Source organism: Polistes fuscatus, unplaced genomic scaffold (genome assembly GCF_010416935.1).
Source record: "Polistes fuscatus isolate 324 unplaced genomic scaffold, CU_Pfus_HIC Scaffold9, whole genome shotgun sequence".
In the NCBI taxonomy this organism is placed as follows: Eukaryota; Metazoa; Arthropoda; class Insecta; order Hymenoptera; family Vespidae; genus Polistes; species Polistes fuscatus.
The window spans coordinates 6,691,107-6,717,991 of NW_025113173.1; the positions used below are offsets into that span (position 1 = coordinate 6,691,107).

At 28.7% G+C, this 26,885-nt stretch overlaps 4 protein-coding genes across 6 annotated transcripts; 1 reads left to right on the top strand and 3 right to left on the bottom strand.

Annotated features, from left to right (window-relative positions):
- Positions 1-3,545: 3,545 nt before the first annotated feature.
- On the bottom strand, positions 3,546-16,650 carry LOC122525522 (uridine phosphorylase 1). 3 transcript variants are annotated; one of them, XM_043648370.1, is made up of 7 exons: positions 8,905-9,124; positions 6,677-6,800; positions 4,800-4,961; positions 4,386-4,571; positions 3,931-4,263; positions 3,684-3,805; positions 3,546-3,607 (listed from the first exon to the last, which is right to left on the bottom strand). In XM_043648370.1, the coding sequence occupies exons 1-7, from the start codon at positions 9,030-9,032 to the stop codon at positions 3,589-3,591; spliced, it is 1,074 nt and encodes a 357-aa protein (XP_043504305.1). In that variant the 5' UTR covers positions 9,033-9,124; the 3' UTR covers positions 3,546-3,588. The 3 variants fall into 3 exon arrangements, with proteins under 3 accessions (XP_043504305.1, XP_043504306.1, XP_043504303.1); XM_043648371.1 differs by lacking the exon at positions 8,905-9,124 and adding an exon at positions 16,413-16,650 and having other exon boundaries at positions 3,546-3,805; XM_043648368.1 differs by having other exon boundaries at positions 3,546-3,805; positions 8,905-9,112.
- Positions 16,651-17,394: 744 nt separating this feature from the next.
- Positions 17,395-20,815, bottom strand: LOC122525521 (ubiquitin carboxyl-terminal hydrolase 1). Its single transcript, XM_043648367.1, has 7 exons — positions 20,350-20,815; positions 19,938-20,117; positions 19,610-19,845; positions 19,293-19,522; positions 18,717-19,228; positions 18,449-18,641; positions 17,395-18,358 (listed from the first exon to the last, which is right to left on the bottom strand). Exons 2-7 carry the CDS (start codon positions 20,104-20,106, stop codon positions 17,791-17,793), a joined length of 1,908 nt encoding a protein of 635 aa, XP_043504302.1. The 5' UTR covers positions 20,107-20,117; positions 20,350-20,815; the 3' UTR covers positions 17,395-17,790.
- An 887-nt stretch (positions 20,816-21,702) lies between these two features.
- LOC122525523 (F-actin-monooxygenase Mical-like) lies at positions 21,703-24,347 on the bottom strand. The gene has a single exon (XM_043648372.1). The coding sequence runs from the start codon at positions 24,094-24,096 to the stop codon at positions 21,754-21,756; it is 2,343 nt and encodes a 780-aa protein (XP_043504307.1). The 5' UTR covers positions 24,097-24,347; the 3' UTR covers positions 21,703-21,753.
- Positions 24,348-24,696: 349 nt separating this feature from the next.
- On the top strand, positions 24,697-26,140 carry LOC122525524. Its single transcript, XM_043648373.1, has 4 exons — positions 24,697-25,165; positions 25,361-25,557; positions 25,641-25,826; positions 25,943-26,140. Exons 1-4 carry the CDS (start codon positions 24,989-24,991, stop codon positions 26,121-26,123), a joined length of 741 nt encoding a protein of 246 aa, XP_043504308.1. The 5' UTR covers positions 24,697-24,988; the 3' UTR covers positions 26,124-26,140.
- The last annotated feature ends 745 nt before the right edge of the window (positions 26,141-26,885 follow it).

A 26,885-nucleotide genomic window follows, 5' to 3' on the forward strand; every position in this document is an offset into this window, starting at 1 on the left:
GTAACAGTTTTTTTTTTTTTTTAATTTTTCTTCTATTTCTTCCTTCCTCATTCGATCATCTTAATGTTTTAAATCGATGATCGATAATAAATTTGAAGAATATTTACAAAAGACATCGGTTAAATGATTCATCAATCCGTTTCGATGCTCTTCAAATTAATTTAATATCATTTCTGAGTTTGATCTTCGAAATTAAGAAAACAAATAAATAAAAAAAATAAGACTCGTTGCATTTCAACAAATTTTATGTTTGTTTTAAACTTAACAAAATACAACGTACCACGATTTCACTCAATTTCGCAAGGTTTGAAGATTTGGATGAAAAAAGAAAAAGAACAAACGCGAATAAAAAATATATAAAAAAAAAAGAAAAAACTAAATGCGTATTATGCAACAACCACTTGAATGAAGGGTATATTCTTATACAACGATTTACAACATTGCTAACTACATAATAACAAATACGATGACAACTCGCGAATCATGCGATTTTTTCGTACTTATTACATTTCTTTATTTTTGTTCTGTTATTCTCTATTTGTTTGGTTTATCTACATTTTTCTAATAATAGATATCTCGGGCGCTATAAGATTTCTGTAATTTCTCTCGTGGAAGAACATTTGGTCGTCGAGATAAGTAATTATATTCTTTTTCATATTTTTCTTTTTTTTTTTTTACAAAAATTAGCTTTAGACGAATATTTATTTAGTAGAGATACCTATGGATATCTATGAAATCACGTTATCGATATCGTCATAACCAAATGTTCAACCAAAAGAGAAGAAATCTGTCAGAAGAGATAACTAAGGAGCACTACGATAAGCGATCAACATACTAATTACGATTATATTTATTATTTGAGAGATACGCGTCAAGTCGTCTTTTATTTATTTCTTGTCTTTTTTTATTCCTTTTTATTCTTTTTAATTATCGACTTGCATTTATTCCGAGGAAAGCATTTTTCAAAGAGGAAGATATCAGATTCAATCTAAGTAATTTGTCAGACTTTTCGAATCTTTATATAATTATTAACTTTGGTTAAATCGCATTTACGTGTTAGTTCATTTAAGTATCGTTGGAAGATTTCTTGTTTTATTTATTTTTTTAAATTTTCTTTTAAATAATTGGTCACTGACGATGATAACAACGGGAATTAGATATGACATTATACAAAGATCGAACTTTTTTTTTTTTTCTTCAAATTTCTTCTCATCTAACTTTGTTTTATTTCTCGTAAAGATTTCTCATTTTCATTCGTACAGGCAGACTTTTTCAAAAGCACGAAGAAAAAGTAAAAAGAAAAAAGAAAAAAAAAGAAATAGAGAAATTCATCTTCACTTTACCTGCATACACCGACCGACGTTCAAATATATTTCTCTTATTGAATATTATTAATTAAAAGTTATATTATGACGTTACATATTCCTACCTTCACGCAAAAACACACACTGTAAAGTTTAAGATTTGATTATTTCTACAATAATTTTCTATACAGAAAAATGTCGTCAGTTTTATCTGATTTTATGTTGCTTTTTTCTGTTTCTTATTTTCTTTCTTTTTTTTTGTAATCTCAAATCGATTACATTCGATTAATTGTTAAATCTAAAATGTGTAATAGAAGACAAGAGACGTTTTATTTGATTAATAATATTTTTTGGAATAATTTTCAAAAGGGAATAATTGCGTTATATTAAACGTCGATCGATTCACAATAATTTTTATTTCTTAATTTCTAATAATATGATAATTATATATCGTTTGTTGAACTCCGGGACAATTGTGTTCCAAAAACGTCTTACATATTTTCATGTTTTTCATGTTAAATTATTAAAATAAAAAAAATAAAACGAGAACATTTTCATGATCGGTTTTTTGTAAATAATTGGAATGTGAACAGTATTATAGAGTATAAAAAAATTCAACGAAAAGAATTTAATTAAAAATTCGCTCGCCTTGGTACGTGCAATTATGAAGAAAAACAAAAAAAATTAAAAGAAAGTCATTAGGAATAATTAATAAAAAAATATAAATAAAGAGATGATCGTTAAAAAATATTTGAAATATTTAACATATATATATTATTGCAATTCGTCATTTAAAGACGATCCTTCGGATAAATAAAAAAAAATAGAGATATTTTATAGTCGAAGTTGTTCATTACAAGAAACGTACGCAGTTCTTTCCATTTATTATTAATTGTGTTTTTCTTTTCTTTTTTTTCTTTTTTTTTTAAGAGCCGTAGATTTTAGATTCCCACTAGTTATATTTTGTACTCGGTTTATACCGTCGGGAAAAAACGGTATGACTTTGGTAAAAAATATCGCTGTTCTTATGTGTTTCTCTTCTTGTTTTTCGTTTTCTCCTTGCATTTCGTTTTCTTTTTCCCTTTTCTCGATCTCTCTCTCTCTCTCTCTTTGTTCCTCCATTCATTCCGTACAATTAAAGAAGTAAATAGGTACATTTTTTTTTTGTAATGTATATGTTTTTAATATATGCATGTATTTATATATGTATGCGTGTGTTATACTCGTTGTCACGCGTACGTAACATAGATAATAATTAAGTCACCATTTCGTCATATTAATTTGTTCGAATACTGAGACAGTACTAGTTGAGCTAATCAATGCGATATTTAATTTTATAAGAAATTCTTCGAGTCATAGCCGCATATCCCATTTTCTCGATCCTACAAATAACGAACGTGACACCTTATTGGAACATAATTTATTCTAAATGATTTGTAAGCGACTACGTCATCGAGGTTTGTATTTTTGTAGTCAACAACCGTGACGTTAATTAAATCTTCTTCTTTTTTATTCAAAGAGAAAAGTATTACGTTGACGGTGAGAATAATTTTGAATAAAAAAGAAAAAGAAATGGAGAAAAATAATAAATTAAAATAAATTATTAAAAAGAAACAAAAAAAAAACCAAAAGAACCTTATAATAGTATGCACTTAAAATGCGTTGCTAAAATAATATGTAAATGAATAAAAATAACAAACCTTGTGTTCGTTACCTTCGATTATAAAAAAAATTAATAAATCATCGATCGTCACCCCGATTTCAATGAGCTCGTGTTCGTGTGGTTGTATAAAATAAAAATAAAATTAAACTTACTCTCTCTCTCTCTTATCCTTTCTTTTTTTTCTCTCTCTCTCTTGTTTTCTATTAATTGGCATTAGAAAAAAATGATTCAATCATTAAACTATATTTATAATATAGACACGATAAAAAAAAAAGAACTAAAATTATTTAAATAAAGAAGAAGAAAATAAGAAAGTACAAAATAAAAGAAATGAAGAGGAACCACGTTTTTACAAAATACTGTGTGTATCTCGTCAAAAAACTGTGCGTTTTTTTCTCTCCAGAACCGTGTAACTGTTATATATCATCTTATATAAGTTTTGGCTCCTTTTTCAGACCGATATTTACACACAGATGATACGCATGTAAGTATGTGTATATTAAATTCATTCCTCGATAAGTTTTCGCTTCTTTCTCTTTCTATTCCTCCTTTCCATTTCCTTCCTTCCTTCCTTCCTCTTTCTCTCTCTCTCTCTCTCTCTTTATCCCATTCTCAGTTCTCCTATATAGCCCTGTTTGATCTACAAAACACCTCTTTAATCATAAGTTTCAGATTCCTGTTGTACTAATTTATATCGACGGGGACTCTTCACGCACATAGAACCATGGCCCTCTAAGGAAAGTCTTCCTTTGCGTTGGAGATATTTTGTGATGTAACGGGCGACCAATTTTTGCGGTCTTATTTGCCATTCGTCCAAAACTTCCTTAGGTGCCATTACCTATATAAGAAAACAAATGAATTCATTAAATAAATAAATGTAATATTAATGGTCTTTTATTTACTCTTTTCTTAATTTGTGTTTCTTTGTTTTTTTTTCTAAAGAATTAAATAAAGAAAAATGACCTGGTCTCCCTTGAGTCGATCCAACAAAGTCACGCAAACAACGGCAGATTTAATGCCAGCGTGATAGGTAAGTGCAGCGAACGGGGTACTTTCCATTTCAATATTAACAACACCAGCTTTGTGTATTTTAGTTAAATAATCCATCTTTTCGTTCTCCGTGAAATCGCAAAATGCTCCATCCAATCTAGCTTGGCCTTCGTAGAAATCATAAGTGCACATGGTCTTGCCGACTACGGTGTCGTAAGGGTCGTCACGATGTGCCAATCCTTTTAATTCTCGAACTAATAATCGATCAAACTTAGTCGGTCTTGTCACTATTTTTCCTAACACGGGCTACAAACAAAATATAAGAAAATATATTATTATTATTATTATTGTCATATTATAATATATTGTGTAATATAAAAAGAAAATTAACTATTTTGTTTATTATAATTATATAAAATAAAAGTTACCAGTTCTAAATGAGGATTCAACATCCCATCAACAGCTTCTTCAGAAATAACAACGGTACCACCTTCCAATCCGATGCCACCACAAGTACCAATCCTAAAGAAAATTGGATCCTTGACCTTTGCATGATACATCAGCTTGATAATTTCGTGAAGAAGAATTCCCACTGAAGGAATACCCATTCCATGCTGCGGAATGAAAAATGACGATAACTTTTTAACCACCATTTTTTTCCCAAAGAAGAAGAAGAAGATGATGAAGAAGCAAAAGAGAAAAGTATTGATTGAGAAAGGTAGAATAAAAATAATAATAATAGTAATAAAAAAAGAAAAAAAAAAAGAAACGTGGAAGATGGATGACATTTTTGCAGTTGTTATACTGGTTCGAAGAAAACACATCCTCTGTATTGTACTTACGCTGATTGAAAGCACAGGTCCGACTTTGTACATGGAATAACGATAAGAATACTGGCTGATGTCGAGAAGGGTAGTTCCGGCTGGGATCTTGTGACCTATTTCCTTCATAATGTAATTCGCAAACTGTTCCATACGTTTCGGTGTACCACCCATGCAAACGAACTGCAAACAAAATCAAACGGAGAGAAAGAGAATAGAAAAGATAAAGTTTCGTTTCGGGTTAATGTAGCGTGTTTTATCGTTTTCCATGTCACAATGGAAAATTCTATAGAGATGAGAGAGACAAAAGAAAGTGACGGAGATTGAAACAGGTATCTTTTATATACAGGTAAATGAAAAGAGAGAAAACTATAAAAATACGAAGGACAATAATAAACAATGTCCCCTCACCGTCCAAAGAAAATTTAATGTCAATCGTGACGCTAATAATTATTCAGTTAACTTTATAATTCAACTTTTTCGATGACAATTGTTGCTGATTCAATTATACGAATAACTTTATTATATTCGCATGACTCAATCAACGACCATCATCGATCGGTCGGTCATAGAAAAGAGATAAAACATTTTTCAATATTGATTTTCACGATAGGTAGTAGCAGGTATTATATTCAATATAATCGTGTTCTCGTTATCTCGATAATTAAATCGATTGATTAAATCGACGTCGTAACGAGTCATTGAATTTTTCTTACGGTTCGTTGATTTTTTTTTTTATAGAAAAGATAAAAAGAATTTATGCGATATTTATACAAACGTGTTGGGAAAAAGAGAGCCATTCTTTTACAATGGAAGCAAAATCACGAAAATTCGTAAAACAATCAATTGAAAAAGAAAATATATATATATATATATATTCTATAACATCGAGGATAATTACTGACCAACAACATCCTCATATATTTCCCGTGACCTAGTTAAATAAAATGCACCGTTCGATTTTCCATTCGAGCTTATTAAACCAAGAGATTCTTTTTCTTTTTTCTATTTTTATTTTTTTCTCTATCTTTCTCTCTCTCTCTCTCTCTCTCTGTCTATCTCTTCCTCTCTATTTTTTTTTTCTTTTCTTTTTAATTACAAATTCAACGCAACGACTTTATCGGCTTTATCGACAATCATTTTTATTTCCCGTTCTCCCGGAAACCGAATATTTACGAGTGAAAAACAAAATAAACAAAAATAAAACAAAGAAATATAACACTAGAAGATAAGAACAAATAGATAAACGATAAGAAATGTTAATATTTCAAAATTATACAATTAAAAAAAAGTAAATTGTTCTATCGATATTATTTATTAATTGTTAAGATCAATCGACGCACACACCAAACTTGATTTATGTCAATGAAATTTATGCTTATCGAAAATTACTCAACATCATAATTACTTCTAAGCGATAATGACACGAGTAATAAATAACGACTATCATTATATTTTCCTTGATACAATTTAGAACGTGTGAGATAAATTTCGCAATGTCGACGAATAAAGAAATAATTCACTGTGATATTTGGTAAATAAATCGTGTCACGGTATAAATTAAATGAAATTATATTAAATACGATTAAATTAATCGTATTTTTTACGAAAATATCAAATTATACAACGTTCGTATAATACACGTAAATAAATATATATGGGGTGGGTTGAAAAGTTTTGAGCCTAACATAAAACAAACAATTATATTTTTGAATTCAATCAAACTCTCGCTTATTATTGTTCAACGTAATCTTAAAACTTTTCAATCCAGCCTCGTATAAATAATCCAAATTGTATAATACACAGCATAGAAACCTTAGTAAATAGTTAATACGAGTAAACGAATGTTATGTGTGTGTGTGTGTATTTGTGTGATGTTACGTAGAAATTTGTGTTACCTTAACATCGCCAAACATTTCCACGAGATCGTGAGAACCACTGCCAAGTGCTAGATGATATAATATGTCTTGATCCATTAGTTCGATGTTAGGATTCTTCAATCGTACGGAACCATCACTGTACCTGAAAATTAGGAAAATAATTTTTGTTATTATTAAAAAAAAATCGAACGATGCGTTAGTTTTCTTTTTTTCTATCTCTCTCTCTCTTTTGTCGTTTTGATATTAACAATATCCTAAAAACGATGATAATATTTGATCATTTTTTGTTTTAAATTGATGACACGAAGATTCAATGACCCATAACAAAAATATTCTATCGTTTCGTAATAAGGTTTCACATTCCAGCAATGTTTTTCTTGAAATCGAATAAAATTTTGTATACGCGTTAGTAATTCTTAAAGTTAATTTGTAACGTTTAAGTGTGTGCACTCCTCATTGATACTATTTTCATTGCTAAAGTATGCATTAGTGTGTCAACATTGGCAAGTAGTGCCAACAATTTAATGTAAGTAACTAGTTCTAATAACTATCGAGTTAAATAAACATGATGAAATGATATTATTTCAAAGTATCGATGTAATTAATAAATATATATACATTTTTTTTAATATATATATATATATATATATATATATATATATATATATATATATTAAATTATTAGTCCTCCAAACCCGAAAGGGGCGGAGTAAGAATAAATAAATAAATAGTATATTAAATTATATTAATAATTATATCTCGAATTGATACAAGAAATTTAAATAAAAATAAATAAATATAAAAGAATCAATAAATTCTCGATTAGATCGATGTTTCTCAATGTGTGTGGTGCGAGGATGGGAGGGGGGGGGGAAGTAGAAAAAATTTGTTCGATGTTAAAAACAATTCTTGGATGTTTAACGATCGAAAAATCAATTTCAAAACAAATTCAACGACGTTAATTAATAAATTCAATTGCAATTGAATCTTCCATTAAATTTTGTATATATATAAAAAAACAAAAAAAATATGTACGATAGTTTTTCTATAATTTGATTTTGCTTTTTCTTTTAATTATATTCTTCGTTAATTTTGTTTTAAATTGATTGTTGTGTGCGAGTGTTCAATATTATGAAGCAAAAAAGTTGTACGATTTCAATATCAATTTAAAAGATGAGATTCGTACGATCAATCATTTTGATTCTTTCACTTAAAGGGGAATATATCGATCACGAAATACAATTTTAATGAGCTTTCTCGACTTTGCCGGGGTTACACAAATAGAAAAGTTTTAAGACTTCTTTAATTATTCTAAAGTGAAGTTCTCTTTGTGTTTCGAACTACATTGAAAAACGATCGATGCTATTTCAAAGGAAAATTCATCAATGTTAACGTTTAACATCGCAATATATGTACGTGTATATATGCATATAATCTTTAGAGAAAATTACTCACATCAAAACGAGATAACAATGAAGTTGACATAATTTTATTACGATAAAACCATAAATAATAATAATAATGCGTTTTATGAATTCTACAAACGCGTTTTGTGCGTAAATCTTTCGTTTGCGAGATTATTAAAGAAAAAATGAAAAACAATAAATCATTTACATATTTGAATAAAACTTTTTTTCTCTATTAACGTGTTATACAACTCTGATCCTTTACTTTTTAAAAAAACAAAAAATATACTAAAACGAGAAATACGAAATTACTCACAATTCGTGCGCAATTAATGTTCTAATTTTTTAAACAGCATAAATAAAAGTAGAGATTAAAAATTTATTTTCCGAATACAATAAATCTTTCCTTTTTTTTTTTGATTTTTTTTTTTTTTGATTACCAATTTATAGTCGCATCAAAAACAAGGTCATTAGCGACAAAATAAATCTTGTATGACGAAGGACGAAAGAGTTTCATTCGATTTCCTAGAAACGTGCATCACGCTCGATAACAAATTTATTCCGAGTCTTTATCAATGTAACGCTTAGTTGCTAACGATACATCATCATATATACATATATATTAAATATAATACATAATACGTACAAAAATAAAACAATCAAAAATTTACTATGAAATAAGAAAAAAAATTATATAAATTATTATATATATAATAATAAAAATTATTAAATTATTATATATAAATTAGTAATTAAAAATGTTAAAATATATTTTACGTAAATAATGATTTATGTACGTATATATATATTTACGAAAAGAAAAATAATAAAAAAGCCTACCTAACAGTTTTGTCGGTCAGGAAATGATCAAATTCGTAACCCTCTGCATCAACAGATGACTTGGTTTGACATTTGTGACCATTATCTTTCTCCTCTTTAGTAACATTCTCACACTTACAAGTAGGCATCTTCTTAATGTTATTAAAAAATATTTCTTTCTGTTTAATTGATGTTATAATAAAGCAGTTCTTGATACGTTCGTTAACGAACTTGGAATAAATTCTTCTACGCTTAGAAATGAACTTTTATACTTTTTTCTCTCTATCTCTCTCTCTCTCTCTCTGTTGCCTTTCCCACCACTAACTAAACTGTTGGCACATGTGACACTCTTTCGATGCTGTTAATTCGCTGCCAGCAGATATTCTACACACATATATATATATATTTATATTCTTTATATTATATATGATTAATATCGTATATATGTGTACAGAAACATAAACGTGCCTTCTGCTAGGATCAAGTCATTCATGTTCCGAGAATGATACGAGATAATAACCAACAAAATATTCATTTTCTTTTGCTGAATAATCATTGAGCAGCAACATTATGCACGCAATTCTTCTCTTTTTTTAAAATGACACGGTTCGAGAAAAACATCGCTCACACTTTTTTTGTTTTATTTTTTTTTTTTTTTATGATTTATTTCCTCTTATACGATTTTCAATTAATTTTCCTCTTACCCGTTCGAGATTCGTTGCAATGCGTTATATGTTATAGATAAAAACGTTTATGTAATATTGGTTTGCCTGATGAAGTACGAATTCAATGCATATCTCTAAATTTATGCAGTTTATATTTTTACGATATGTTTTATACGATTTTACGAATTCAATTTAGTTCTTTATCTTATCTTACACGGTGTTCCATAATAACACGGAACGTATTTATCATTTTATAATAGGAAACGTATCTTTTTCTGTACGGTATTTCGAGAAATGTATCTATCGTGTAAAAAAAAAGTGTTAGAAAAGTGTATAGTTGATCTGTTTGTAGATATTACATACCCATAACTGTTACACTATATACGTATGATATCATGATAGTGCATACAATCATCCTTATTGTATTCTTGAGAATAACATTATCTGATAATATTGATCTGTTCATTGATTTTTAATTCAAATCTAGTTTTTACGATTAGATATGAGATAACGTATCCTATTTTTTATTAATATAATTCGAGTATTAAACAATTTACATATTTTATAAAATGAAAAATATTCAATACGTAATCAACACTGTGTAGGAACGTTAAAACAAATGCATTAATCTTAAATATTAATAAAATAAAAAATTAGAATATTCTATAATTTTCGTCTAATAAGTTGTCTAATATAAGTAGAATGCATTAAAGTATTAAAATAATCGATAATTAATCGAAGGAAATGTGTATTGTTGTTTAAAAACACGGTGTATATGTTCGGAGCACCGTCCTCCTCGAATCCACCGTTAGACTGGAACGTTGTCCTCTATGAAAAGTACTTTTGTTAAATGTTGTTTATATGACTTTCGGTACGTTGAGCATATGTAGAAAATCAATAATATTCGTAATAAATAGAATTTCTTTATTCGGAAAGTCACATAAACAACATTGAATAACAGTACTTTCATAGAGGACACCGTCTCATTTCAACGGTGTATTTCGAAGGGGACGGTACATAGATCATATTCTCCGAGCTTTTTAACAACAATAGACACTTGCATCGATTAATTAACAATTATTTTAATGCACTAATGCACTTTCCTTATATTGCAGCTAAATTTTACCCTCGAAGTCATCACTGCGCAGGTGCATTAAAATAATTACATAAAAATGATAAAAATATGAAAATCATAACGTTTTAATCTTAAAGATTATCTATTAGATGTATGACACCCTTTATATACATGCGCAACGTTCGCAAAGTCAAATAAACAATATTTAATAAAGTACTTTCATAGAAGACACCGTCTCATTTCAACGGTGGATTTCGAAGGGGACGGTACATAGATCATATTCTCCGAGCTTTTTAACAACAATAGACACTTGCATCGATTAATTAACAATTATTTTAATGCACTAATGCACTTTTCTTATATTGCAGCTAAATTTTACCCTCGAAGTCATCACAGCGCAGGTGCATTAAAATAATTACATAAAAATGATAAAAATACGAAAATCATAACGTTTTAATCTTAAAGATTATGTATTAGATGTATGACACCCTTTATATACATGCGCAACGTTCGCAAAGTCACATAAACAACATTTAATAAAAGTACTTTCATAGAGGACAACGTCTCATTTCAACGGTGGATTTCGAAGGGGACGGTACATAGATCATATTCTCCGAGCTTTTTAACAACAATAAACACTTGCATCGATTAATTAACAATTATTTTAATGCACTAATGCACTTTACTTATATTGCAGCTAAATTTTACCCTCGAAGTCATCACAGCGCAGGTGCATTAAAATAATTACATAAAAATGATAAAAATACGAAAATCATAACGTTTTAATCTTAAAGATTATCTATTAGATGTATGACACCCTTTATATACATGCGCAACGTTCGCAAAGTCAGATAAACAACATTTAATAAAAGTACTTTCATAGAGGACACCGTCTCATTTCAACGGTGGATTTCGAAGGGGACGGTACTCTGATCATATATTCCGATCTTTTAGACAACAATAGACATTCCTATCGATTAATTAACAATTATTTTAATATTCTAATGCACTCTACTCATATTTAAGATTATTTAAACGTATATACATTCTTTTAAACATTACATGCCAGTTAATATACTTTAAATGTAATTTAATTTTAATTTGATACATTTTCAGATAAAAACTTTCAACTGAATATTATCGCTATGCTGCAATTTAATTTACTCTATTAATATTTAAAATTGCATAAACGTATATATATATATATATACTTGTTTAAATATTAAATATCTATTAACATACTTTAAATCTAATGTAATTTTAATTTGATATACGTTTTTTCAGATTATCATTTCCAACTGAATATCATCTCTATGTTGAAATGTTGAAATGTTGAAATAAATGTAGGTTGATTTACAAAAAAACTTTACTTTACGATGCTATTTTTTTGATAATACGTGCTCAATATCCAAACGATATGAATGTTGTTCACGCAAAAGCAATAATTCTAAAATAAAATGACGTATCAAAGATGACAACCAACAAGGATCGTAGTAAAAAGATATATAGATTAACTCGAGGGCTGTTTCTGTTTTATATCTGAGAAATTTCATCTCTCTTCTGTTTTTTTTTCTCTTTCTATCTTTCCCTTTCTCGCTCTATTTCTTTAAGAGGAACATTTTTCCTTTTATTTATGAGACGACATTGCTCCCGAAGGTATACTTGAGAGAAATAAGCCAGATAGATATTTTAAATTTTCCCCCTAACATAAAAAAGATTCAGATAAGAAATATATAAGAGCCATAAACGAACGAATCTAACTTTTTGTTTCGTTGAAAAAAGAAAAAAAAAGAGACCCTCATTTGTTCACCTTCTCTTTCGTGAAAAATTCATAACTATTGAATTGACAAATAATTTGATACGTGACATTTATTTTAATATTAATAATGTTATATTAATTTAAATATTGATAACATTAATATTAATTTTTAATAATATAAGTTTATTGGATCGAGATCAATCAATTATTCGTTGGAAAAAATTCTTATGACTTACGTAGTCATAATACTTTTATTTTTGTAATCATTTTATTTTTTTTTTTTTTATTACTCCTACCATGTAATTAACAAAGTACAACGAACATTATCTTGTTATTATCTCCATGTTTCTTAGTTTTTAATCATTTATTTTCAACGTGATAAAATGAAATACGTGTTAGAATCGTCTCATTTTTTTTAATCCTTCTTAAGATTTCTACATAAGCTGGAGATTACAATTTTTTACCATTTCCATGTTTCTACCGAGAAAGAAGAAAATAAGTTTCGTTCCATAATTCGTGGAATATAACAACTAATACGCGTGTCAAGCTTTTTAAAATGGAATTTCGATTATGTTTAATGCAGCTTGATAATATTTCGAATTTCGCGACATTCTAATCCTTCGGAATTAAAGAAACTGATGCGTCACATCGAGGGGCTGCTTGGGTGACCTATGACCTAATTTTCAACAACGTGAATATATACCGTTTGATCAATTCTCTTCTTCTTCTTCTTCTTCTTCTTGTTTTTTTCTATTACCCTAGTATCATGTTTATTATTAACATAAAACGACACTCGTTCAGAATATTTCCTTTTTCTTTTTTTTTTCTTTTTTTCGATAAAAATAAGCTGAAATTAATATGAAAAAAAAAAAAAAAAAAATAAAAAAAATTAAAGTAGACAATATAGTATCAAATTCCGAAGGAATTCATTGAAATTGATTGAAAAGCTTATCACTTATCGACTATCTACGATGAATGAATGAAAGAAAGAGAAAAAATCTATTTCGAGTAAAAGCAATTAAATTCCTTTTTTTATTCCGAAAATCCAATAAAAAATCCGAATGGCAGGAAGAAAATCTCACGTCAACAGGATCGGCTCTACTGTTCTTTGTTCTGTTAAAGAAAATGCTGGATAATACTTCGTGTACAGCTTTGTATGTATATTCGTGTATCGAAGAAGTAATTTCGTTTTTCACACCCCGTTTTTTAGATTTCGTTAATTTACATTTAATGATACCGAGCCTAACTCTGAATCTTAAAATTATTTTCGAACTATTGAATTAAAAAGAAAAGACAAAAAATACAATACATATATGCAAGAAAATATTTCTTAGAATATTTCAAGGATAGTTTTAAAATACTTTCGTACGTACGTTTTTAAGATCGAAAGTTAACAACCTCGATTCGAATGAAAGTACTATCTTGTATTTAAGTATTACTTACATATTCTCATATCTATGTGTGTATGTGTGTAAGTGAATGTATGTTCCATGTTTTAAAAAGTGCCACGTTTAAAAACCTACCATTTGCTAGTAGCCTTGATACGCATTACTTGCTCGTTTCACACGTCATTAAGACGAGTAAACGACCGCAACATTTTTTCATTTTTTCGTTTTCGTCGAAAGGGAATATGTAATTCGAGTAAACCCTGATAACAACCAAAAAATTCTCGCTCTACCGGTATCATTTTGTTTATTTTCATTATAAGAAAATGTTCGAATTATAATAAAAAGTTCAATGAAATATTTCATTGTAGTTAAAATGAATATATTTTTAAAATTGAACTGATATATTCAAATAGAGAACGCAAATAAATATTTGTAGAACGGAAAACATGTGTTCACTTATCTATATATATATATATATATATGTAAATTACATATTACATCTAGTATAGGATGCGAATTCTATACATATTCTACCATAGAAGTCTATAATACTCGTATTAATAGAAACACATCGATTCCACGTTTATATCCAGCAAACTATAACGAATACATAACGTTATTCCTATTTTCCATTAATTCCGCATTATTGAAAATGACACGTATTTAATTAAACCACTTTATTATTATTATTATTATTATTATTATTATGCATTATACCGTTACGTTTAATCATTAAATAAATATGATTTTAGAATTAAAATGTATTACTCTTAAAGAGTAACATGATTTCCAATAAAATTGAACACGTGCGTGATCTAAAAAGTAATTACATTTAAATATAATTTATCTTAATTAATTAATAAACAAAAAATCACATGCATATTAATTTATGATTATATTGTAATAATACACATAATTTTATACTTTAAATGTTACAGGATTAGAAAATGTAGTAAAGGATCGATTTCAAGTTCACCGTACTATATATCGCATGAATTAAAATCGATAGGTACTCGAAATATTTATCTGACGTTGCCATGTGCCAATTCTTTATTGAAAACGAAAATGATAAGATTACTTTTTAAATATACCAAGATATACATATCTACATAAACAAGGTGTCCTGTAATTGATGGTACAAGCAAGCAAGAAGTGATTCTGCATGAAAAACTAATTGTAAATTTAAAATGTAAAATACGCGTGCATTTAATTGAGTCATTCCGTGCTTGTTTGTATCACCAGTTACAAGACACCCTGTATATACACGTACACTTTCAAATATACTATCATATATATACATACAATGAATTATAGGAGTATTCGTATCCGCCCCTTATTATCAATTTCAAATATTTCATATTAGATAGAAAATTTTTAAATTCTTTTACACGGAAATCTACTTTAGGATTATTCAACTTTCAAATTGAAGTGAATTTTATTGATATTTTTTAAGAGATCACGAGAAGAATTTGGATTCGTTGGATGCATTCGCGAGGAGAAACACTAAACGTGATTTTACTGACGAGAACTAACATCAAAGAAACTCAACAAGTGTTAGAGAGAGAGAGAGAAAGAGATAGAAAGACAGAGGTAAAACTAGAGTTAAAACTAGACCTAGAATTAGAGCAACCAAATCATTCGAACTTGCATTTATGAACTCTTACCTTTTTCTCTTTCTTCATCTTAAATAATATTACCTAACGCTGACTGTAATTTTTTTACTAAAAAGTTGATCTAGAGAAGAAAAACAAAAAAAAAAATAAAAAGAAAAGAAAGTTTTAGGATAGAAATAATATGAGATTAGGTTTAGGTCGTGCGATCGCGTGCTTAAAATGGGCTTTCGATTTGTTTTATTTAATCGTGTCTATAATTACATTGGGGACCTTCTTCATGGAATCGATTTTCACGTAAAACGTATCATAAAATTCTAATATCGCTTTTCGTTATGCGATATTTAAAGATACTTAAATATAATACATTATTTTTAATATCATTTTTATTTATTTATAAAAAAAAAAAAAAAAGAAAAAAGACAGGAAAAGAAAAAGGCGCTTTTTTTTCTTATTAAATTATAAATATAAACAAAACATCTCCTAATAACGACAACGTAATAATTTTCGTATCTTGCTTTACTACCGCATAAGAAAAAAATAAATAAAATAAAACCCCGCGTACTGTGTAGAAAGAAAAGTAAGAAAAAAAAAAAATCGATCGGTAGATAAAGGGCTTGTGTATTTCGAATGAAATGAACAAAAGGTCCTTGAGATAAGACAATGTAAAACAGAAAAAAGGTGATATGAAAAAAAGAGGCGCATGAAAAAGAAAAAGACGAATAAAGAGAAAAATGAGAAAGAAAGAAAGAGAGAGAGAGAGAGAATGAGAGGGTGTAAAACGTCGTGACCCAACCCTTATCACACGCAACAACCCCTTGACGAACGCAAACTGTGCCAAGATAACAAAATTATAAATTAAAAATTATAAATAAAATTAATTAAAACGAGAGTTTGCCTTTAAGAAAACAACATTTAATCTCTAATGATACAAAAAATGGAAGATTTATAAATGAAAGAAAGAGAGGGAGAGGGAGAAAGAGAGAGAGAGAGAGAGAAAGAGAGAAAGAGAAAGAAATAAAATTAACTTACTCGTCAATTTCTTCATCTTCCAACAAGAGACTCATCTTGACGACTTGAAAATTCGTCTTTTATTCAAGTAATTTAAACGATTAAAAATAAATATATATATATATATCTATCAGGATTTAATTAATTCACCGTTCCTTTAACACAGGGTGTAGTCCTTTCGATCCTTCGCAAGACTATACTCGCGAAAGATCGTCGTGGTTCGAGACTAGGTGTTTATGCGCATGCGCATTCCCGCTACTTCTTCCCTTATTACTCGATTCTGTCATTCTATCTCTTTCTTTCTTTCTTTCTTTTCAACGCATACCAATTTATCTCTCTCTTTTCTTCCACCATCCTCTTCGTATGTTCCCCCTCCTTCTTTTACCTTTCCGCCGTCCTTACCCTTTCCCTACGATCTATGAATTTACATTAATTCCAACATATGTTGAGAATCCGCCACAATATAGCGCAGATGCCGCCACAATCGTAAACCCGTATGCATTTAATTATTATTTTAATATTTTTTCGTCTAATTTTTCAGCGTAATTATTTGTATTATCTTTCTTCATTATTCTAATGTCGAAATTATTAAATTATTAATATGCGTTAATTAGTTATTAATAATTACAAATGTGGAAACGCCATGAGTGGGAGATATTTTATACGCATGCGCAACCACAAATTCAAGGCGTAAACGCACTTTGAAAAAAATCTCCCACTCATGACGTTTCTACATTTGTAATTTTATTAATAACTAATTAAATAATTAATTAATAAAGTTAGTAATTATGGATTTTAAATGAACATTTGGTTAGCAATTTAGCGCACTTATTCATTTTTTTTGCAGCTGTTGAGGTTCTATGCCAACTTTTTAATGCTAAACGATTTTTAAAATTTTCGCGGTTCGCAATACGAAATTACTTACCGCGGGTAAATATGAACATAGTTTTTTTGTTGAGATTGATCTCCATTTTTTGGAATTGGAAAAAAGGACGAAGGACGATTGTCACATAAATAAAAATTTATATTCTTTCTTATCTATTGATTCGATTGCATATACTGTAACTAATATAATTATCGTGATTAACATGTTGAAATAATAATTTAATGTAATACTTTTTCGAAAGATCGATTTACAGGACAATTGTAGTATATAATTTATTTTCTACGAAAATTATTCACATCCATCTAAACCCAATACAATTTGTATAGGATAAATATTTATATATATATATATATCTGGAATGTGTGTTTAACATCATAGCGCGATTTTTTTTCTTTTTTTTCATATATATATTTTTTTATATTGGCGAGGAAAAGAGTGAGGCCTTTTGCACGATTATCTTCGAGACTTTGAATTTTAAATATAGACATCCGACATTGTTTAAAAGAATAACGCTTACCTTGGGGATCTCACATAGAATAAAAGATAAGGGGTCGCAGAATTTCGTGGGTTTGGGGCCAATTTATCTTCTAATTGTCTCAGCGGAATTACATGTACAGCTTCATCATCGCACTCTAGCCAAACCCCTTGTTCAGATAATTTAGTATACTTAGAATTTCTAAAACCGCAACAATCCATGCTGCGACAGCCAACTTTGACTAATTGTTCCTTGTTCTCACTAACACTTGGTTTCTTGAAGTATTTAAAAATACCCGACGTTTTATCGGAGGAAGAGGAATTTGTATTTGTGCTACTACTACTTTGACCAGTTGTTTGACGTTTACTGTCCCTGTCACAATTAAAGTATTCCGCTAATGCAGACTCATCGGGTAAGCGGGTGTAAGCAACATAATGACCAGCTGTCATAGTTGCACCTTGGTGCATGATAACAGAATATAATTTATACTCGTGCATTTGATCCTTCGCTGAAACATTTCCATGGACATGCTTGTTATAGCACTCTTCGCAAAAGCATTGTAACGTTAACGGTGTAGGCATATGATTATTAATTTTCTCCATGGATCTATAATTTTATCATTACAATTATTTTTTATTTTTATGATTTATATTAAATGCATGTTGTATCTATGAATCTATGACTGTATCAACTCACCCAGCCTTGGTGGAAAATCTTTTCAATTGCAAGATCAAAAGTCGAGGTAAGCAAGGGAAACAAACTGCTCGTCGTGCTTCATTATATCTCAAACAACGTGCACACCAATATTTATCCCTACCAACCAAAAACTCACTGGTTACTACAGCACGCCTATACACCTCGCTACTGTCTACGGTTCGTCCTTCATCATCTAAAATAATAAATATTATTAGAGAATACTGTTTGAAATAACAAATACAATTAATATATATTCAATTAAGGATACCTTTTTCATTTGATCTATTAACATCAATAGGGACACATATGTCACAGAATGTTTCCTTTCGTTCAGTAACATGTTCGCATTCTAAACACGTTGTTCTTAACAAACTGATACCTTCGAAGTCTTCGGAGATAAAACACTTCTTACTTTCTGGTCTATGATTTCCTATATCTCCATTACTTTCGGAAAATTCAACATGACCATTTTCATATGGCCTAGATGAAGAAACGCCATTTGTATTAGACGGAATTAAACAAATAGAACTTCCTCGAGATGTAATCTTCTTCTTCTTTCGTGATTTTCTAACACTGCGTTTGCTTGAATTGCTATCTTCCGATTGAACGTCTGTTTGCTGTTCAGCAGAAATTTCTGAGAAACTTGCGTTGTTTTGACCAAATTGACTTTCTCTGTGTCTAACTAAAAGTTGAAAAGTTTCTCTGATATTATCGAGTAAGCAAACTAAAAGTTCGTGAGCATCCTGTTGTTGATTTCCTTCGAATATGGGATTTACTTCCCTGTAGAAATTAAAGTTAATACCACCTTGCATTCAAATATATAAATTTTTACATGAAAGCATACCTAAGTGCTTGTAAAAATGCATCTGGTTGGTACGGTTCACAATTTTCCCTTGCCTCTGATGCTCGTAGTGCCATAAACAAACTATGTAATTTTTCAGTAGCTATTTGTATTCGAGGTTTATTTAATTCGCCGGTTGGACCAGCTAGGGCCAATAAATCTTTGCTGCTCCAACTACGACTACCACTTGCCGTTAATGATACACCGGTTCTACCCAATGACGAAGATTTGATCTGTCGTAATAAAATAATTACATACTCGCTAATATTAACATAATATTAATACATTGATTTTTCAGAAGAAAAGAAACAATAATTTACTTTAGTTTGTAGTTGTTTGTCATTTAAATTAGATAGATCAGTAGCGAGATGATGTAAATTATGTAAGAACGATGGTGCAAATCTTAAGGTATATATAACGCTGTTCAAGAAGCACGTATTTCCTAGATTACATAAAGTAGCTATTTTTAATCCTTCCGTTCCTAATCCTGATATATCATAACTTCCATCCTGATTACTCAATTGATTGCGATAACCATTCATCATTTTGCCTGTACCTTAGCAACACAAATAACATTTTCAATACTATTGTAGAAAGTAACAATATAAATATATGAATGTGAATGAAAAATTAAATTTATATACTAACTATATAAGAAGTCAGATCTGTCGAAGAGGCCCCCTCTGGAAGAAGTATGAGGGGGCTGCGGAATGCTATTAGAAAATGTACGTTCTCGATTGGAGAGAGATAAGCAAAATTTTTTTCTAGGTGGCACAGACCGTTTATCTGTATCTTCTTCTGTTTCTAATACTGTCATCTTTTGCTAACCTAAAACCATTCAAGTATTGTTAAAATAAAATCATTACTTAATATGAAAAATAAACAACATATGTTTTCTATGCGAGACTTATTACTACATACTGATCAGTTCCACATATGTATACGATAGAAATACTGACAGATGCATATTCACTTCTATAATTAATATAACATTTATACATGATAGTATCTAGAATTAATCAAAGAAAAAACTGAATAATAATGAAATTCGTTTACTTACGTATTATTGAGTAGGGAAGTCATGGAACAACGAGTATATTATTAATCTTAGTTAATCGAAATATAAATCTGTACAATTAATTCTTGAATTATTTCTTTTTTCGATAGTACGAGCTACATTGCTACCGATGTCTCATTAAGAGCATTTTCTTTCTTTTTTTTTTTTTTTTTCAAATTTTACAATATAACCATTAACGTATCATTCACTATACATATGTATATATAAAACACTTCGATTAATGATATAATATATATATTTTAAATAGTATCCTATTAAATATCGTCCGATCGTACTATAAAATAATTCACATTAGATTTCTGCTTAATACGTTTCACTTTAAATGGTAGTTATAAACGTTTGCGGTCTAAAAATGGACGTACAGCTAGAGGTGCAACGACTTCTTACTTCAGACTACCATGTACTCCTACCCGCAGCTGACTCCTAGTAATAAAGGAACCAAAGGGAACTAACGAATGTGATAGATAAAGACAAACATATATATTTTATGAACGTTAACTTTCCATCTTCCTTGACCTATCAGTTAATAGTTTTTTCGATTGAATATTAACCTTCATTTATAATTGAAATAAAAATTCTACGTGTATATATTTTTGTTTAGTTTTTTAATAAAAAAGAAATCATTAAAATAAATACAATAAATAGTAATTTTATCTGAAACTACTATATATCTATAATGATCTATAATTTTCATTAGATTTTCTAAGAAATTAAACTTTCTATTGGTGGAAAAATTGACCAATGACCGATCATTATTATCTGACCGAAATTTCCTAACGAGACAAGAGAAAGTATGTTATACGCATGAAATAAATGATGAATTAGTTCATTATTCGGTGCATGATTTTTAAATTTGGTTAAAAAAGATTTCGTAATTAATTATTAGATATATAATCTAGAAATTTTATTTTGTAGATTATGCATAATTGAGCGTATGAAGAAAATTAAACGAATTAATTTTTACTTTAATAATTTATTTGATACTTCGTGTATTTTGTAGTACAATAATTTACGTGTAATTACGAACTTATGCAGATGACCAGGTTTTTAATACACTGTAAATATAAAATTTGTTTTTCTTTTTTATTTGAAAATAAAATTTGTAATCGTGTATTAATGCGTTTTATACACACAAAAGATTATTTAATTAATAAGCTACTAAAATATTATATTATAAATATTTAACGATAAGTATGTCAAAAAAGTATTTAAAAAAATATGCTTTTATTTCATTAATATTGTAAAATCTTTTTGTAAGTTCCTTATATAAATACCTTAAGATGTTATTTATCTTACATATATATTCTTTAACATATTTACATAGAATATTTCAAATAAAACGGAATACTTAATATATTAATACTTTTTCCTTTTTAACGAAGAATGTTATGAACTTTCTTTTTTATTCTTATGCGCCCAAGCTGGACTATGCGGTTCGGTTAAAGGTTTAGTAGATTTAATACGGCAGAGCGGTTTATATACTGGCATAGGTTTCGCTTTCACCTCTGTCTGCTTGCGAAGCATAGCCACTTGTAATTTTTCCTTGGCTAATTGTTCAGCTTTTTCTTGTTCACGTTGTTTCTCTTGCATAGCTAGTTTTTGTTTAATTTTTTCATCAAATTCGTGCCTTTGTTTCCCTCTCTCATAAGAATGCATTCCAATTTTCATTATTTTTGGTTTGATATTTCCTTTTTGATTTAAATTAATCTCACTTGTCATAGAAGCATTTATATCAGATTGTCTATCGTCTTGTTTTGTAGATTTTTCATCTAATTTTAATAATTTTTTTTCATGTACATTTACATTCGTGATTTTCTTACTAGTCGATGAACATGCTGGTAAATTTAATTTTGTCTTGTTTGTATCTTTTTTATTCTGATGATTTTCAATAGTTTTGTTATCGCCTTTATCAAGCTGTGATTGTTTCGATTTAAACTGTTCCTTCAATTTATCACGATTTTCAAAACTGAAAGGTATAGGACGTGTACTTTTTCTTGGTTTGGAATCTATGGGAATATCGAAGAATAGGATTTTTTCTTTTTTGATGACAAGTTCTGAACTGCTATTGTTTACAAATGTAGAAACATTTTTATTTTGAGATACCTTTTTTGTAGAAGCAGTTAAACAAGATCTTCTTGGCTTAGTATGTCCTACTGTGGAAGGAACATTTTTATCATTAGATGCTGTTTTTGTAGAAGTAACTATAAAAGATCTTCTTGACTTAGCATCTTCAACCGCGGAAGGAACATTTTTATCGTTAGATGTTGTTTTTGTAGAAGTAACTATACAAGACCTTCTTGACTTAGCGTCTCTAACCGTGGAAGGAATATTTTTATTATTAGGTGCTTTTTTTGTAGAAGTAACTATACAAGACCTTCTTGACTTAGCATCTCCAATCGTGGAAAGAGTATTTTTATCATTAGATGCTGTTCTTGTAGAAGTAACTATACAAGATCTTCTTGACTTAGCATCTTCTATCATGAAAGGAGTATTTTTATCTTTAGATGCTGTTTTTACAGAAGTAATCACAGATCTCCTCGACTTATAATTTGCAACTGTGGAAAGAGCATTTTTATCCTGAGATACTTTATTAGCGGAACTAGGTATTGGTGTTATCATTTTAGATTCTTTCGATATAATGTTTTTATTCACAGGTATTTGGAATGAGTTGTCCGAGGGAACGTGTTTACCAGATTTTAATTTTAATTGGTTTTCTTTCAACATGTCTAGCTTAGATTCTTTTCGTTTTTTTATGCTTCTAGTATGAAATCGTTCCGGAGTTTTATTCTGAAATTTAAGAACAGCTGCTGCTAAGCTGATATATTTATTTGAATTTCTACGAATTTTAAGACTCTGTCTTCTACATTGAAAACTTAATCTTCTCGACTGCTTCTTATTGCTGTTGCTTTCCATCAATAACTTAGATTGATTTTTCTCGTTAGGCGTATCGATATTTGATAATTTTGTGGAATTATTAGAATCTAATTTTTGATCATCCTCATCAGGCATCAATAAATTTATTGGCGATATTTCGGTATTAAGCAAATTTTTCTGCGGCGTCATATAAATTTCGTGTTCAGAAGTAGATGATACAATTTTTATTTTTTCATCAGATAATTTTTCTGTTTGTTTGTTGGATGGGCAGTTGACTTGATTATTATCTTGAGATTTTATCGACATTGGCTTTTTGAATATGCTTGATGGTGTTATTACAAAATTTTGTAAGGCTTCTATAGCTTCTTGCATGACATCGTTGTATGTTACTTTTTTAACAAGTTTACATTTACTACTACCCTGAGTCGAAGAGGAAGAACTACATATTACTTTTATTGGTGTATTCTTGATAATATCTAATTCCGTTTCTAATTTTGTATTAACATTTGGTGTACATTCCGATTGCATGGATTCCTTAGTTTCCTTGGTAATTACTTCAATAGTTTCTTTAACAATTTCTTCAATCATTTCTTCAGCAAATTCTTTAGCAATTTCTTCTTTAATTTCATCAGTAATTTCATCAATAATATTTTCGGTAATCATAGATTCCTTAGTTTCTTCAACATTTTCTTCTGACAAACATTCTTTTTCATCAGATAAAGTTACTTTGATTTCTGGTATTTCTATGGATTCTTTAGATTTTTCAATTCCATGATCTTTATTAAAATAATCATCTGATGGCTCTTCTAAATTAGATGTAAAATCTACGTATTGGGGTGAACAATAATTATCCATGATAAGAATCTTTTATGCAGCTATTGTAGTAATATCAAATAATCGTTAATTATGTTATCTAGAAAATGCAAAGAATGAAATCAAATAATTATCTTACAAAATTAAGACATATTCATTAATTTATAACAAATATCACAATATATATCAAAGAAAATAAACATTTATATATAGTTCAAGTTCTTCAAACGAAAATTTCTTTACTTTGATAAATGACATTTTAATTTTAATTACATATAACATATTCTTTTACCTACCAGTAATAAGTTTTTTTACTTCTAAGTAACACGAGATAAAATAAATTAGTAAAACATTATTAATAAAAAATTATCAGTAATATTTATATTTCATTTATCCGATACTTATTTATTTGAACTTACACGACATATCACTTTTAACGGATAAATTCATAATTTGCACAGACACTGCCGGTAACAACTCAATTGTGAATAAATTACTTCGAGTTGGCGCCATTTTTTGATACTAGATTAAAGTCCCTATTGGCATCATATACGCTTTTCTATTGGTCGATTTTATCTAGGTTAAATATATGTTTATTTATATAATTATCTACGAATATTTAATTTATTAAAAAAATATATAATATAAATCAATCGGTAAAATATCGACTAAATTGTATTTTGATATTAACCAACAAATAAATCTAATAAACACGCGAATTAATATTATATAAATAGTTATTGATTCGTACGTAAGATGGCGCAAAGGTAACATTCGAGAAACACGAACTCCCTCTGCGTTGCGTTTATGCCGCGGTTTATACAATTTCAAATCGAAAGGATACCAAAAGTCAACAGTGTGAAAGACCAGTGAAATTTTTTGTTTGACGTATTGAGAAGAAAGAAGAAATTTATAATTATTAAAGAAATATAAGATGTCTACTGTTTCTTTCGACAAACTTGTGGCTATAGGACGTAAACTCGACGAAGGTATTAGAGAGTTAGAAGAAGAGTGGCGTTTGCCAAGTACTTTTATCGGTGGCTATGCAGATGTTACGGAACGAACGAAGCATTATATAGAAAAATTGATGAAATCTATTCAGGGCTCGCAGGTAAGAATTATTGCATTTTTCCATATATATAATCAAAACATTAATTTAATAAGTATGCAAATTTATTATACAAGTAATTGTCAATTTGTATGCAAGTATAATATAAGATATCAGATACATACACAATATAAGATAATATACTTATAAGATATTTTATTCTTAAATTAATGAACGTTTAATATAATTTATTACAAGGATGATATAAATAAAATGATCGAAGATTGTAAGATATCTGAGGCAGATCCAACAAATGATTTGGAGGATATTTTTCTTAAAGAAGCACAAGATGTATATAACACGATAAAAAAAGATGTAGATAATTTAGAAACCGTATTTAAAGAATTTGGATATCATTACAATAAAAATAATGACAGCGTAGCTACTGAAACTTTGTATGTATTTAAATTTAATCATAAATGATATTACTTTTACCAATCGTATATATATTATTATAGATTATTTTGATTTTTACTAGAGAATTGAAAGAAATTGATACGAAGAATGATTCCAATGACTTGGACAATTCGGTAGAAGTTGTTTTTACTCCTGATTTAAGCTGGCGTAAGAAACCTATCGACAAGACATCCTTGTTGTTGGCGAGTGGAAATTCAGGATTGTCGGAGGAAAGTGAAATACTGAAGATGACAGCCGGTATAAATTTGTATGTATAAACAACTTAAATTCAATGATAATTAATAATTTTATTATTCCATCAAAATAAGAATTTTAGCTGAACTTTACGATGCAAGTTGTTATCAAAATCTTTTTAATACATAGAGAATCTAAGGGAAAGGAAAGAGCACACGATACGGATGATAGAATATTATTGTCCGCAAAAAAGTCAGGAGAAAGTTTACAAATGTGTAACGTTGGGTTAACGCCGATAAGAGACAGACCGCAGTGTCAGATTTACTCCAAACATTTTTACAATTTAAAAAAGAAAAAAGCTAACGAATAAATAAATTTAATATCTAATTAATATTAATACTTTAACGCTATATTATAATATTAAATAATACTTACGTGATCATTTTAAAAATAATTTCATAGTTATAGTGAAATATAAAATAATTTTCTTTTTTTTTTTTAATATGGTATTTTTTTTATAGGAATGCAATAATAATATTAGTAATAATAGAAACAAGAAAAGAAACTCTTATTTTATTTTTTTTTATCGATCATTCTTTAAACGTAATGATGTAAAAAATATAGTAAATGATCTTTAACGAATTTAATCATAAATAAGTAATTATAAAGTTAATTTTTGAATGGATAATAATCCTTTCTATTTAATTTATGTTATAATTAAAAAGGTAGGAGATAATAATTGGATATTAGGATAATAAGAAATGGAAGACGATAGCAAGGAAGCAAGCAAGCAATTCGTTTCTCATATTTATTTGTTATTGCATACTGTTTATGTTAGTATATTACTTAGGTATACGTGCCAAGTAGCAACTTAAATGTATGATTGCGTGATTCATCTGTCTGTCCTTCCGTTAAGTACGGATAGGTTAGGTAGGTAGGTAATGTAACGCTTACTCCACTATATATAGGGTGTATTTATAAGTATATCATATTTCGGTAGAACGTCATCTTACTAGCTAATCTGTAATAAATAAAAGAGGGCCTACAATGAGTGACGGTTCTTTTTCCTTTGCAGCTGTGTATGCTGTGTGTACATGTATGTATGTATGTATATTCGCATGCATGTCGCATG